We start from the raw sequence: 15,719 nt of genomic DNA on the forward strand, positions 1-15,719 counted from the left end.
CTGTTGACAAATATTTTTGTTGTCGAGTAGTCGTTTGATTTCATATGACCTAATGTAAGAGCCTGCAATAATCCGGTTTGACCAGTGTGGCCCTGTAGCGTAAGACTGTAATCTGATTACAGCAATGTGGATGCTCTGCAATTTGGTACTCCAGTAAAGTCCAGTCACGTCACGTCACGTCACGTCACGTTTATTTATTTAGTACTTTATGCAATAGAGAGCCTTAAATCAAGCGGCTTTACAGTATTAAACATGAAAAACCAGAGTCAGTGTCGCTTTCAGTTAGAATTACAACTTGATTTTCTGTTATAAAGCAGCTCTCCAGTGTGGAGCTTGCTAATGATAAAATATTTTTATTAGTGGGGAAAATTTTTTATTTAATTAAAGTGATAATTTGGTTTGCAGAGATCAAAGCTTGATCTAGCTCAGAACTGTTTTGATTATCATAACCCTATAAGGTATTTTTAGAGAGATTATGTTGTGAATAAAATAGTTTATCCAAAAATAAAGCGTATTAGCACTTACCTTTATTTTGTTTCTTATCCATGTGATTTACAAAAGGAGATGTTTGGCAGAATGTGTCATTCAGTTACTTTTTCATATAGCTAATTAAATGGTGAATAAGAGTTTCTCTGTCATCTCATTTTGTGATGATAATTAATTGTATAATAATTGTAATTACATAATATGATTTTCAAAAGCTGAAATGATTACCTTTATTTGTTAGAATATGTATAACTCAATATTTTAACTAATTGCAAAAGCTGAATAATCAATCAAAGTCTACTGATTAATCAGTGAAATAATCGATGATTAGTCAAGTAATCGTTGTAATAATCGTTATATTAATTGATTATCAAAATAATCGTTTATTGCAGCCCTATTGTTGACATTAATTTGCCCCATGACAAGTGCTGGAGTGTGTGTGGTATTTTCCACAGCTAGCACGCTAACAGGAAGAGCGGGAAGCTCAGCTCAGAGGTGTTGTGTCCATCTGGCTACTGTGAATGTGTGCCAGTGTTGTTTCAGCCTGTGTGTCACCACTAATGCACCACCAAGCCATTGTTTCTTTGAGATGTGTGTGTGTTTCCTCTGCAAGCAGCATGTGGCTTTTACCCAAACATTGCAGTGCGAGACCCGAGCGTCAACCCCCTGCACCTCCTAATCTCTGCTTGATTTTTCCAAACCAGTGCAGAAACTCATTTCTGAAAAACTGTAATCTCCATATTTAAGCCCTAGACTGGGGACAGAAAAGTAAGAATTGGGGGCTCGTCCGGGGTGTTAATATTGATAAGGTAATGAGTTTTTATTTGAATATATTAGTGTAATTGATTTGATTATATTAATTATCTATTTAAATATTGTAGTTTCACAATAAAGAAATAAAGAACAATTAGATGATAACAAGATTTTTGAGTTCATCTTTAGAAATTTGAGTTACTATGTAGGCCTGGGGTTCTCGACTTTAGCACTTGAATTCCACTTTTCTGCAGAGCTTAGCTTCAATCTTGATCAAACTTACTTGGCTGTAACTCTCTAGTAATCCTGAAGAATTGAATTACCTTGATCAGGTATGTTTGTTTAGGGTTGAATCTAAACTCTGCAGGAAAGTGGACCCTGATGAAGACGTAAATTCAGTATTCTCAAACATGTTTCTTTCCAAACAACTTGTTTAGAAATTCTCATGATTACGAACTTACAACCATGAGCTCATTAACATGACCACCCGCTTTTACACATCACAAGTAAACTGAGATTTTCATGGTAAAAAGCTTTTATCAGTTGTTGTTTATTAAGGACTTACTGAAAGGGTCAGAGGAAGGCTAGAAAAATGGTCAAAATAAAATTACAACTGTTTTTGTTGAATAGAACCCTGTCTAACATTATAATGGGGAAAACAAATAATGTTGTAAAAGTGATATGACCCTTTAAGCAGACAAAAATGCTATGCCTATGCCACTAGTCCTGAAAATTCTACAAAACATGTAAAGCGAGAGAAAGCAAAATTATGCCATTGGCTAATTGTAGGTAAATTGTTGTTTGCTTTAACAGCCGATCCACTGCACGGACTGGGAAGATAGGCCTCAAAATTAAGGGGCCCCACCCAGAACCCCAAGACCCCCGAGGGCCCGTTCCTTCTCTCTCCTGTCAGACCTTTGGAAATCTAAACCACTCAGACTGCTAGCATCCTAACTCTGTTAATTAACCCCACTGTTGATGTATTTCACACAGCTGGAGTCTCTTAAAAACACTCCAATGGTCAGGTTTACAGCGTAACCAAAAAAATAAAAAACAAAACTGTATTTACATGTTATTTTGAAGTGCTATACTTTAAGATCTTATGAAGAAATACAGGATTCTTGGAAATATAACCAGTAAAAAATTAGAAACAGTTTATTAAAGAGACCAAATAGTTTCTCAAAACAAGCAGCGGGAGGTCTGCTCTCAGGGCAGCACGTGGAGACATGGCTTCCTGTTCTGTCACTGTGCAGGCCTGAGATCAGCAGGAAGTAGATAATCTTCCCAGTGGAGTGTGAATAGTTTGAGTGAGTCACTCTCTGATTGAGGCTTTTGTGTATTTTGTGACTCATTTGGTCACTAACAGCCATATGATTTTCTGTTCGGACCAGTTTGTGTACAAACAAGCAGGCCAAGTTTAGCAGCATATATTTTAATTTAAAACTTAAATCCCCCTGTTAAGAATATAATCAACCAAGTTGATATGTTTATGGGCCTGGATCTTCTTTAAACCGAGAGTGACCGACTGAAAGGGAACGTCTCGGTTGCGTATGTAACCCTCGTTCCCTGAAGGAGGGAACGGAAACGTCACGTCCCGTCGCCACAGCTCCTGTACCACCGCTGAGCGGCCGGGTCACCGGCTCGGCTCCTCAGCGAAAACCTGAATATGCGCTGCATCTGCTGCCTACTTATACTCACGCTGTGATCAGCAGCAGCTGGATACAATAATCGCATGCCAATGTGCATTGGCTCGTTTAGTTTAAACTCGAAGTAGATTGGTCCCTCTAAGCGAGATCCCAATTCGTCAGTCCTGTGACGTGACGTCTCAGTTTCCTCCTTCAGGGAACGAGGGTTACATACGTAACCGAGACGGTCTTAGTTCACCCAACTTTCATACAAAGTCGAATGTGAAACTTTGTATGAGATTGTGTATAAGTCAATGGAACATTAGTGTGATCACTCCTTTAGCTTTGCAGGTGATCAACTGTAAATAAGTAAGTCTACTGTTAACCAAATTTTGGAGATTAACCAGTGTAGCATTTATTCATCATTACCGTATCCTGCAGTCCTGCAGATCTACTTTCCTGCAGAGTTCAGTTACAACTCTAGTAAAACAAACCTGAACCTGCTCATCAAGGTTGAAAATGTTAGACAAGGCTGAGACTAATCTCAACCGGAAGTCATATCTCCAGGAGCAGGTTTGAGCACCACTGAACTAGACCGTAAAGCCCACCTGATAATGAAAGCAACGCTAAACTGGTTTACTGACGGAGGGACACTGAGAATGTCATTTAGCAACCACCATTCTGACGCTTGTGGCCTTGCATGAAAAAATGCAGAGAAGCCAGAATTTCACGTAGCTGCAGTTTTGAAGGGTTCACTCAGGGTGGAGGAGTGGTGAGGAAGAGCGTGAACTGGTGAGAACACCACTGCCTGAAAACACCAGTACATCTGTTACATGATTCATGTACCGCAGCAGTTGTTCATTCCGGACTTTTAGAGCTCTGTGGTTAGAACTGCAGGTCAAACGGGTTGCGTTGAGTCCAGCAATGGCTTGAGTTGAATGATTTAAGGCAGAATCTTGCATCGCACATTTTTTCTTTTTTTTTCGTTGCAAAACTTTTGAGATTGCATTTGCTCACAAATCCTTTGAGTTCACCGAAGGAACTCTGCGTTTACTTGGAAAAGAACTCAAAATGTTTGTAGGGAAATGTATGGAAAAGTGAATGAGGATATAAAAGGCAATTTTGGATACAGTCACAGTCTAATAGCAATTATCAGTTAAGTTTTGGTGGGTTCCTGTGAATTTGTACATCTTATTTGTTTGTTTTCGTATGATCTTTTTACACCCCACTGAGGGTTAGGTTTAGCGGTTGTCCTTCATGCTTAGTTTTTTTTTCCCCTAAAAATTTTATTTTCATCAGACAAATTCATACAGAAATGTCAACTCATAAAATAACTAAAATTTAGTCTCTTTTCGTAAAAAGTATTTCGTAATATTTTATGCTAGGTAGCACATTGAACACATTTTTTGAGGAAAAACCATTGCTAAAGAAAAACAAAAGCATCGATATAATTGTTTCTCCTAGCTCATTTTTTTCTATCACCATGTAATTTCCACAGTGCTTCCCCAAATTAGACATGGCCAAGAAATCTAAATGTGTCCTCTGAGAGATAGTTGGGTTTTAAATGGGTTTTGGAGTAGAGTGAAGGGATGGAATCAGGCTGAAATGTCCAATGTTCAAAATCGCCAGTGCATTCCTAGAATACAAGAAAAACAAGTTCTGATTTGCTGGACCTAAAGAAATACAGGTTTTCTTCAAAACAGTGTGAATACTCTTCTCCAGAGGTGTGTTTAATGTGAACATTTTGTTTTCGTTCTTGTGCAGTCACGTTGAGAAGATCACCACATGGCATGACCCCAGAAAGACCATGACGCCCTCGGTGACCCAGATGGGTCTGCATAATCAAGCCTCCAACAACGGCAACATACAGCAGCGCTCCATGGCCCTCTCTCAACCCAACCTCGGTGAGTGTGAAAGCCGTCCCTCCCACATTCCCCATTACTCATGAAAACACACGTGCTCTCCTGAGCTGTTTTTACTCAGCTGGGGAGTTGCTTGCCCAGTTTAACTCCAATGCTCAATGGCCCATGACATTCACACATACATCTAATATCACACCTCTGATGTGGAATTGGGATGAACTTCATGGAGTTTAATAGATGTACAGTAGTTGTGTTCTAGCATACTGAAATACAGTTCTTTTCTTTTGCGTTTAGAGGTTTGTGCTAAGGGTTAGAGATTTAAACAAACTCCTAAAGTATTAAACCTGAGCATTACTCATCCCACTCCATTTGTGTTACACGCATGAATAACCCCACAAATCATCACAAAACCTCATAGCAATGTGCTGAAAACCACCCTTTACTCTTATATAGTGCACTATTTGAAGGCAACAGCCATTTGTAGTGATGTCCGAAACCATAGTGGGCATAACTGAGTGCACCACAGTAATGAGTGTTCAACTGATACTAATGCACTGTGAGGGTCACTTCAAATAAATTGCCCCATCTCAACAGAAGATTGCATCCACAGGCCTTCCGGTGCAATCAAATTCAATATTCAAATTCACAAATTCTGAATTCAAGTGGACAGTGAGCATATAGGGGACGATTTTGTCATGCTAAGTCATCTTGTGCCAGTTTCATGGCAATTATTAATTTGTTTACATTTGGCTGAATTGGTATGAATTGGTATGAATTTGTACAGTCTCATTTGTATGTTTTTGTATGATCTGTTTACGCTTCACTGAGGGTGGACCTTCATGCTTAATTTTTTTATTTTTTTTATTAAATTGTACATTTTTATAGGAATCAAATGATACAAATTCATACAAAATCACAAAGTTGTAAAATAGTTTTCTCATGCATACTCAATGGCCAGCTGCCAGAGAATACCCATGCACTCTTAGGGTCGTTTCAAATAAACTCAGCAGATGGCGGCGTCCACAGCACTTTCCGCGCACCCAGTTTATGAATTCACTAATTCAAAAAGTCATTTCATGCTAGTCTTATGGCAGTTATTAACTTTTTTACATTTGGCCAAATTATTATGAATTCGTACAATCTCATTTGTACATTTTCGTAAATTTTTTATGCCCCACTTTAGGTTAGGTTTAGGCGTGAACCTTCATGCTTAGTTTTTTTTTCTTTCTAAAACTTGAAGTTTTTTGTATGAATCAAATAGGGATGCACCGATACCACTTTTTCCAGTACTCGCCCGATACGATACTTTTATTTTTGGTACTTGCCAATACAGAGTACCGATACCAATATTTTTATTGCATTTGTACATTTTTTAAATATTGGGTACAGAAACCAAAAGAGTATGTATAATGTTAGTTGGTTAACTTTATTTATCAAATAGATACAGTCAAACCTAAATTTATTCAGACACCTTCAACATTTCTCACATTATCACAGTTTATTCACTATAGTTTAGAACTTGGTAATAAAATATGACAAGAACTCAGAGTTAAACGGAGTCAGAACAAATTCAGCATGATAATGTTAGATAACTTTGATAGAAAGGTATGTAGCCTTATAGATTACAATCAACCAAAAATCAGACAGCTGTTAGTATGACAATATTTACACAACTATCAATACTTAGTCGGGCAACCCTTAGCCTTAATGACAGTTTGTAGTCTCCTGGGCATTCTGTCACCCAGCGGTTAAAAATAAATGACATTTATAGTGAATGCCCCTATAAATGGTGTTATTTTTCAATTTAGTTTTAATCCAAATGATTCGTGTGCTAAGTGAGTGAAAATCAAAGATCACACAACAGAATTGCTTGCGCGCGCTCTCTCTCTCTCTCTCCCTACCGTTAAGTAACTTGTGCATTGTTTTACTTACTTGTTTTTGACGTATCCGACCGAACTACAAACTTTCCAGTGATATCTGTGAGAAAGATATATTCACTCGACAAGCTCGCGCATCTCCGCCGGCGCGCGCTCAATCCACTCAGCGTGCTTTGCTTATCAACTTGCGCACGTCAGCTATAGAGGAGTTAATACTGAATGTTTAACATTATATTCATTGCATACATATACTTCGTAGACATCCTTAATCTCTAATAACTCCATTCTGCTGTCTGTTGTTCTGTTGTCGAGTTTCATTGTCTGAATATGGCACTTATCACATGTTGTGTGGTATCGGCGTTTGGTATCGGGGCATTTTAACGAGTACAAGTACGAGTACAGGAGACCAGTATCGGTGCATCCCTAGAATCAAATCATACAAATTCATACAAAATTGCAAACTAGTAAAATAGACACGTTTTTACGTTTAGGCTACTCAATGGCTAGCATCCTAGAGAATACCCATGCACTTCAAATAAACTCCCTCACCTCAACAGAAGATGGCGTCCACAGCACTTTCCGCGCACCCAGTTTCTGAATTCATACATTCCAAATTCAAGTGGAGTATTATAGGGAATAGTATACTGGTTGAATGTATAGGGGTTGATTTAGAAAAGCCATTATTAAATGGCAATTATTAAATTTGCTACGTTTTACCGAATTAGTATAAATTTGTACATTTGCATGTTTTTGTACAATCTGTTTACGCCCCACTGTGTGTTAGGTTTTAGGGTTGGACCTTCATGCTTAGTGTTTTTCTAAAAATGTTACATGTTTGTACGAATCAAATCATATGAAATCGTGTAAAATAGTTACGTTTTCTCATAAGATCAGGTTGCATTCAGAACGTACAGTATTTGAACCTAGTAAGGTATCATTCACATTTACTAGTCTGTTTTGTGTTATTTTAGGCTAGTTACATTAAAAAAACGAAGTGCTTTAGACTAAGTAACATGAAACAAAGTGTTTCATTTAGTAATGTATTTGCATATGTGTATATGACATGAAGGCAATCTGTCTGTTGATCAGAGGCCCTGAATAAGGTTTAACTGCTTTTTCTGAGGGGGTCAAATGCTGATTTAATGAAGAAGAAAGTCTCCCAGCTGGCAGATCTGAAATCTTTTAAAGCTGCATTCGATTTGTTGACTGTTGTACGTGAGGCGTTCTGTAGCATGTTTGCGTGTTGTTTGCTCTGCCCCGTGACAGTACCAGAAATGATTTCCAAATGTGCTTGCTTAGTTTGGCTTTTTTCTTCCCAAATCCTGATTTGTGATGAAATGGAAAAAAAGGTGTGCCTCTGCTTTGTTGGCAGCCGGGAAACAGATTCCTGCGAGGGGGTGGGGGATGGAGGCATAAAAACAAGACGAAAGAGTTTGGAGGGAGAAAGATTCCTTCCAGCACTGCATACAGCAGACGCCAACTATCTCAGCATATAGAGTTACATACTATGAAGTTCAAGATGTTGTCTCCATTCACAGGAAGGAAAGATAACAAACTAAAGATATTTAACAAAAACGTTGATCTCCCATACTCCTAACTTTTACCCCCCAAAAGAACATTTCCAGTTGTCATAAAAAAAAAAAGCAAAATGCAAAAAAAAAAAATCTATAGTTTTTTTTCCCTTTTCAATGTGAAGGTTAAAGATAACAAACTAAAGATATTTAACAAAAACGTTGATCTCCCATACTCCTAACTTTTACCCCCCAAAAGAACATTTCCAGTTGTCATAAAAAAAAAAGCAAAATGCAAAAAAAAAAAATCTATAGTTTTTTTTCCCTTTTCAATGTGAAGGTGTCACACATCATGACTATAAGGAGGAAGCGGTGGTGATAATGTCCCACTGCGCTTGTGTGAGTGTGAATGAAGCTGCTTAGCCTGAAATAATCGTGTGTTTAAGCCGACCTGCTAAACTCGTTCAAACAGCTGCTATTTCACCCTGATCTTCTGTAAACTCAACCACTCATTTCTCTGGTGCACATCTTCCAGTGACTCAACCGCTCAGGTTTTTTTGACATGGCCGTGTCATCCATTTTGGTTTACAAGTACGAGTTCAGAAGACACATAATAGAAAGCCGTGACTTAGACTCTGCACCTACAATCCCACAATTCCTTGTGCTTCATCTGTCCCTGGATGGAGGATTTTTTTTTCAGCCTCTAGGAACTTGAGAGGCAGCAGATTTCCTGTATTCTTAGTTTAGACCAGCTTGAGCCTTCACCTGTTGTGTGTTCGCAGTAACTCATGGTGGGCCCCCCTCAAAATTTAGGGATTATGGCCAATTGACACTCTAATGCAGGAGTGCATTATTAGAACAATACAGTTTTGTTGAATGCTTTCCATAGCTTTTTTTTATCTCACTTACAACAACAATTGCCATATTACATCACACTCTGGAGTTTTAAAGGCAGCTGCAACTGCTTTTTTTTTTTTTTAGCTCTTACGAGTTTGAGCCCAGTATGAATGTGTCATCTGGTCAATGATGAGATTCTCATTTTTTTTTAATTGTATTAAAATATACGAGATGCAATTCGTTCATACAATGACTTTAATATACATCTTGTATGATGAGGATGTTTTAAATTTCTGAATAAAAATTCTACTTAATTGAATTGGAGGCTGTTGTCCTCCAACAAATCCATGTGGTCTAAAATGCAGAAACATTCAAAAACAAAGAAACAAATAAACAAAAAAAAAACATTCAATTATGTCATAGAGAGGTCTCTTATAATATCAGATCATTTAACTTTTTTAATGACAAGGCAAGGTTAGTTAAAGTTGTAAAATGTGTCTTGTGGTGCAACAATTTTCTTGTAAATTGTATAAATATTTTCACAATTATTTGAAACCACCATCAATACAAACTTGATTTTGTTCATTTGGATTTGATTGAATTTTGAAAAGTCAGCTATATTATATTTTGTAATACTGAATACTGCTTTGTGACCTTGGTTGCATCAACTGAAAAGGAACATAATTTTAGTAATTACATTTTTATGACAGATGAATCTCACTTAAACCACTAAGCTGTCAGAACAAATATGAATAAATGGAACCTTTAGGTCATCAATCTGGAGTGTGGGTCAGTCTGCTGGCTGATCTCTAGCTGTTGTACTGTTGCCGAACAGGACATTTGCCTGAGGGTTGGGAGCAGGCTGTCACCCCTCAGGGAGAAACATACTTCATTGACCACAAAACCCAAAGCACCTCATGGCTGGACCCGTGGGTGGGCGAGTACTCCCTTCTAGAGTCCAATCAGCCCAGTAGCTTGATTTAATGATGTAAATTTCCACCTCCCACTCCAATCCCACAGTCTCTTTCTTGATAATTTGACCCGTTTCCCACACTACCACTAATCTGAACATGCAATATGATGAAATGGCAAGAGGGTGTTGCTCTACTGCTGTGACTAGCATGTGTCTACACTGAAGGTGTAATGATCCAGAGATGATTTGCAATACATGCTAATACGTGTTGTTTGTGATCAGTGATCATTTCTCTTATAAAAACTTAACAATCCTTGACAGATATATTAACATGACCATTTTCAAGGACGATGAAAATTCTGTTCATTTACTCAACCTCATGTGGTTCCTGTGTGACTTTTCATTCTTCTGTAAAACACAGTCGGAGATATTTCAAAGAACTGTTTTCATCCATACAGTGGAAGTCAATGGGGTCCAAAGTAGTGGTTGACCTATATATCACCAAGGCCGATATTTTGCATTTTTCAAATATGCAATATCTTCGGCCGATAAGTTTTTCTGTTTGGCCGATGTGTTTGAGGCAGGACTTTTATTATGACGGCGCTGAGAACAGCAGCACCTGAACACACAGTGCTCACATTCTCCCTCTTGTTTGCCGTCATCGTTAACAGTTCTGTCTAATACGGACAGAAGTCTGTCTAATAATCCGATAGAACTGTTAAACAAAGGAATTAAAATGTATACAAAAAATATTATAATGATTGCTTTTATATTATTAGTAATAGAAAGGCAAACATTATAATACTTTCTTGTTTGCCGTCAGCGTTCAGCAAATACGCATTTACATCATTTAAACAAATCTTTGAATGGCTAATGAAAATTTTATTTCACAAACCTTGCAAACTTAGTCGAATCCAGCTGTGAGATCTTGTGATGTGTGCATGTGACCTGCATGATCGCGCTGTTACAAAAGAATAGGGTCCTACAACTGCGGTCCTGAAACTGCTGCCTCCGGTTGTGCAGGAACACCCTTCTTGTTCTATGCATGACTTTCGGTTCATGCAAATTGAATGCTTTAAACATCAAATTCGTGATTTCAAATTATGCTGCGCTTTATGCATTTGCCCACTGTCATATTCATGTCATTTCCACTATGTGCTGTATGTAAAATGAGTGTTACCTTGGCTTCATTTGAAAAGATATGATTCCCAATGCACACAAACTTCCCAGAATACTGAGTGCCCTGTTGGTTACAGTTTACTTCCTTTTTAATTATATTTTTATTAAATATTTATTTATTTGTGAAAAATACTGTCATCTAAAGTATAAGTATGTTTATTCTACAAATGTATTTTTTAATCCATTTTCAAATGATTTCAAATTTCTTAAATATTAATTAAAATAAATACTATTATATCGGCTTTATATCGGCCATCGGCCACCCTGCTTTCCAAGATATCGGCATCGGCTGTCAAAAAACCAATATCGGTTGACCACTAGTCCAAAACAAAATTGGACCTCACAAAAAAAGAAATTCCTTCAAGTTTGGAATGGCATGAAGGTTAGTAAATGTTGACCACATTTTCATTTTCCAAAAGATACTAAAGATATTCTTATTTTTGCCAGTGACTAACAACAGATATGTGTATTCTACAAATATAGTACATTTTTAATACAGTAAATTAATGCTCAGGCTACTCCTAATTTGCATGCTGTCTATCCTATGTAGTAGGTGCATCCTGTAATAGTGCACTCAGAAACTACTTTCGGTGGATTTTTCAGTGTACACTGACCAGTGCACAATGTGTTGTAACTTTAACTTCATAATTTGCTCCAAGTTGGGGATCATTGACACTGAGTTTCAATGTATTATGTTTTAATAGAGGACATTAGTTGCTGTCATGATGTCAGATTTTCAATACACGATTATCATTATCAAAAAGTTATCACAATAACTAACAAAATTATCACAATAGACACTGCATCATCTTCTTTTTTCCATTTTATGATGAGTGCAATAAGCATTAAGATGTATATATATATATCACAGTTATCATGGGTATGCAACACCCCTAGTGGACATAAAGTTCACATCACATGCTCACATGTCACATGTAAAATAGTCCATGTCCTTTGCTGTCTTTATGAGAAGGTATTCAGATCTTCACCATAAAAAGCAGAAGTAAATGTAACTGGAGCGAGATGTGAGGTCTGTTAGCCAAGGCTTTGATTATGAGCGCTTGTTAATGTGTCACAGATTTTTGGGACTGGACATTTTCCTTTCCTTTTTTCCTGTAATTTTTGCTGACCCTGCTGGACAGCTGAAGCCGTTTCTGGGAAATCAATGAAACAAGAAGCTCTTTGTTGGTCAGGCTTTAGCAACTCAATCGACTCTGTCCGATCTCGCTCTCTTTCACGAACCTCATCCGCAGCGCATGTGTTTTCTATCATATCTAGCGGGTGTTGAGACACTCAGATGTCGGGGGGCCAAAGGCTAGAAGCCAGAGTGAGCTCCGGCTGAAGCTCTTTACATCTGGACCTGCAGCACACACTGGAATACATCGTAACCGATAGTCAGTGTCGCTTCCACCTGTTGACCTGTGTTGAACTCAGACAGTGTATGCCATTGTACGGCATTTAAACGTGAATCTCACATAACCTGTCAAAAACATGTCCGGGTCACATTTTACCTCAAAATCAAACAAAAGAAATTGTGTTTTATTTTGCATTAAAATTTTGGGCTTTTCTTTGGAAAATTTGCACCGAGACAACATTTTCATCACAATTAATGGATGAATCATTTTTGCATCACAAGTGACGCCTAACAGAATTGAAACAATAATTCAGTTTTATACAAAGTATTTTAACATTGATCAAATTTACTCAACAATGAAAAATCTGTCATTGCCTACTCAATCTACTCATTCATCTTTGAAACACAAATGAAGATATTTTAATGAAACCTGAGAGATTTCTGTCGTTCCACTGAAACTCCATTCCACCAAAACTTTCAAGCTTTAAAAAGCTAATGAAGACATCATAAAAGGAATCTATATAAACTTAATGGTTTCAGCCAAGTCTTCTGAAGAGATGTGATTGCTTCAAATGATGAACAGATTGAATGTATGCTCTTGTTCACGTAAAAACATTGATCAACACATAGAGCACATCAAATATGGTAAATAAACGCAACTTTACACGCTTGACATGCGAGAACAAACCTCACTGGTTCTTCTGCATCAAGCTAGCACCTTTTGGTAGAATGGACTTTCAGTGAGCAAAAATCTCAGATTTCAAAAGATCTTCATTTGTGTTTCGAGGATGAATGAAAGTCTTAAGGGTTTATATTGCGGTGATGGTGAGCAATTCATGACAATTTTCATGTCTGGGTGAACTAACCCTCGAATTGTCATGGAAAATAATATCACAATGCAAAATATCTTATTGGTAGTAAAAATAGTTGATGACTTCAGTGACAGAAGTGAGATCTGAACTAGCGAATGTCTCCTCTTCATCTGACCATATAAGGCCGTCTTTGCTTCATCTCAACTGCTCTGTTGCCAAATCCTCCACCCCGTCCATAAAACTGATCCTTTGAAGATCTTTTTGATCTGAATAACTGTTTGCAAATCTTATAAAGAAAGCAAATCGTCATAATCCTCAGCTCCTGCCTGGTTATGATTGTGGAGTTTAGTAGAGTTTAGTTAATGATTTCTTTACATGAAGAAGATTTGTTCCTCTAGATGTCCTTTTAGAGTAATGACATAAGTGGGTGGTATCTCTTGACATTTTGACCTGGTTTATCATTTACCCCACTTCGATAGTTAATATGTTGTCTTCCTTTTCACTGGACAGTTGATAGCCTGAAAATGTCTTTAGCAAGTCTGAAGAATCACTGCATTTAGTCTAACAAGGAAATTGGTTAAGTGCCAGTTTGAAACAGTTCTCTTGTGTATTATGTAACCCCCTCCAACATAAATCCATTTATAGTAGAACTGTGATACACAGAGGCTGATGGGATTCAACTGTTTTCCACCCAGTAAGTTTGATTGAGTCTTTTGCACATTCGAGAAGATGTGGATCATGTGCAGATATGTTTAAGACATACTTAAGGGTTGGGGATTTGAACAAGCTTCAAGTATGATACTTTAAATCAAGTGACTTGTTGAGGAGAGGTGTTACTCTTGCTTATTCACTCAGACTCATAATTTAGGTCTGACAGACAATAAAACAAGCATTTTTTATTTATTTATTTTACATTGAATGAGAGGCCGAGACTTATCTAGAGACCTGAATGTTACAGAGACTTGGGTCTGGGCTCTTTTGACTCTTTTGACCAGTACTTTTACATTTATACATTTGGCAGGCACTTTTATCCAAAGCAGCTTACATTGCATTCATGGTACATATGTCATGTATTCCCTGAGAATCAAACCCATGGCATTGCTGTGTAAGTACATAAAGATCTATAAAGATAACGATAAAGATATAGTTCCAAAAATCGTTCCACACCACAGCTATAACGATAAAGGCACAGAGAAACGATATCGTTGGAATCACTTTCAGGATGATTTTTTTCCAGCTGATGAACGATAAAACATTGACAGCCAATCAGAATCAATCCTGCAATAACGAGCTGGAGAATTTAAAGCGGCAGACGAGTGTGCACTTATATTGTTATCATTCTTGGTGTGAACGGGCCTTTAGCATTACATGATTACATAGTAAGAGTCTCTTTTGTTTGTTTATTTGTTCTAAAGCATGCTGTTAATCTCAAGAAAACCGTTGGGTTCTGTCACGGAACACCAGGGGAAAACAAGGATAGATCCAAGTGCAGTTTATTAAAGTATAAAATAAACAGAACAGAACAGAAACGTGGCAAAAGGTAATCCAAAACACAGGGAACAGAAAACACGATGTAACCTTAACAACATCAAACACAAACATCAGATATCAAATAATACTGCAGCAAAGACAGACAGAGTGAGCATGGTATATGTAGTGATGGGATGATGAGTAAATGACAAAAAAAAACAGGTGATCATGATCAGAACAGACTAACAGGTGATCATGATCAGAACAGAACGACAGGCAAGGGACTATGGGAAATGGAGTTCAACACATGTAACACAGAAACGGGAGAGCGCCCTCAAGTGGCCAGTCCAGGGCACCACAACCAGACACTGTGACATTACCCCCCCTCTACGGAGCGAATATCAGACGCTCCACCAGAAAATATAAAAGTTCAGGAGGGAGGTGGAACTGAGGCGGACCAGGGGGAGGGATGGCGGGCCAGGACGATGCAAAGGAAGGGGGTCAGGGGACAGAGGTAGACCAGGGTATGAAAGCGGATCCGGCAGGGTGGAAAGCCAAGGCGGGGCCAGCAGGACGAATCAGCAGGGCCCCAACCATACAGAAACCCCAGCAGATAGCCAGGACGGAGCCGGAGGAGTGAGCCAGTGAGGCTCCTGCCAAACCAGAACCCAGGCGGGCAACCAGAGCGGAGCCGGAATCCTGTCAGGCAACACTGGGGGGGACAGAAAACAAGAGCAGAGAGACTTTAGTACCAGCCTCAACGGCTGCAACAGGACAAGCCGATTGCTCCGCAATGGTCCCTGTTAGCTCCCGGACTGGAGTGACTTCCTTAAAGAGCTCCGAGAGCTCCCGAACTGGAGCAGGCTCTGAAGGGGACTTTATAAGCTCCCGGACTGGAGCGGGCTCTGAAGTGGACTCTGTGAACTCCCGGACTGGAGCGGGCTCTGAAGTGGACTCTGTGAACTCCCGGACTGGAGCGGGCTCTGAAGTGGACTCTGTGAACTCCCGGACTGGAGCGGGCTCTGAAGTGGACTCTGTGA

At 38.6% G+C, this 15,719-nt stretch overlaps 1 protein-coding gene across 1 annotated transcript in view; it reads left to right on the forward strand.

Moving 5' to 3' along the window:
• Positions 1-15,719, forward strand: part of LOC107572084 (WW domain-containing transcription regulator protein 1-like) — a gene marked incomplete at its 5' end in the record, with an annotated part of 67,706 nt that overhangs the window by 33,764 nt on the left and 18,223 nt on the right. The window contains one exon of the mRNA XM_016258494.1: positions 4,629-4,768. Coding sequence (XP_016113980.1) covers positions 4,629-4,768 — 140 coding nt within the window. The remainder of the gene's footprint in view (positions 1-4,628; positions 4,769-15,719) is intronic.

The sequence above is a fragment of the Sinocyclocheilus grahami genome, unplaced genomic scaffold (genome assembly GCF_001515645.1).
Source record: "Sinocyclocheilus grahami isolate Dianchi unplaced genomic scaffold, SAMN03320097.WGS_v1.1 scaffold1694.1, whole genome shotgun sequence".
NCBI lineage: Eukaryota > Metazoa > Chordata > Actinopteri > Cypriniformes > Cyprinidae > Sinocyclocheilus > Sinocyclocheilus grahami.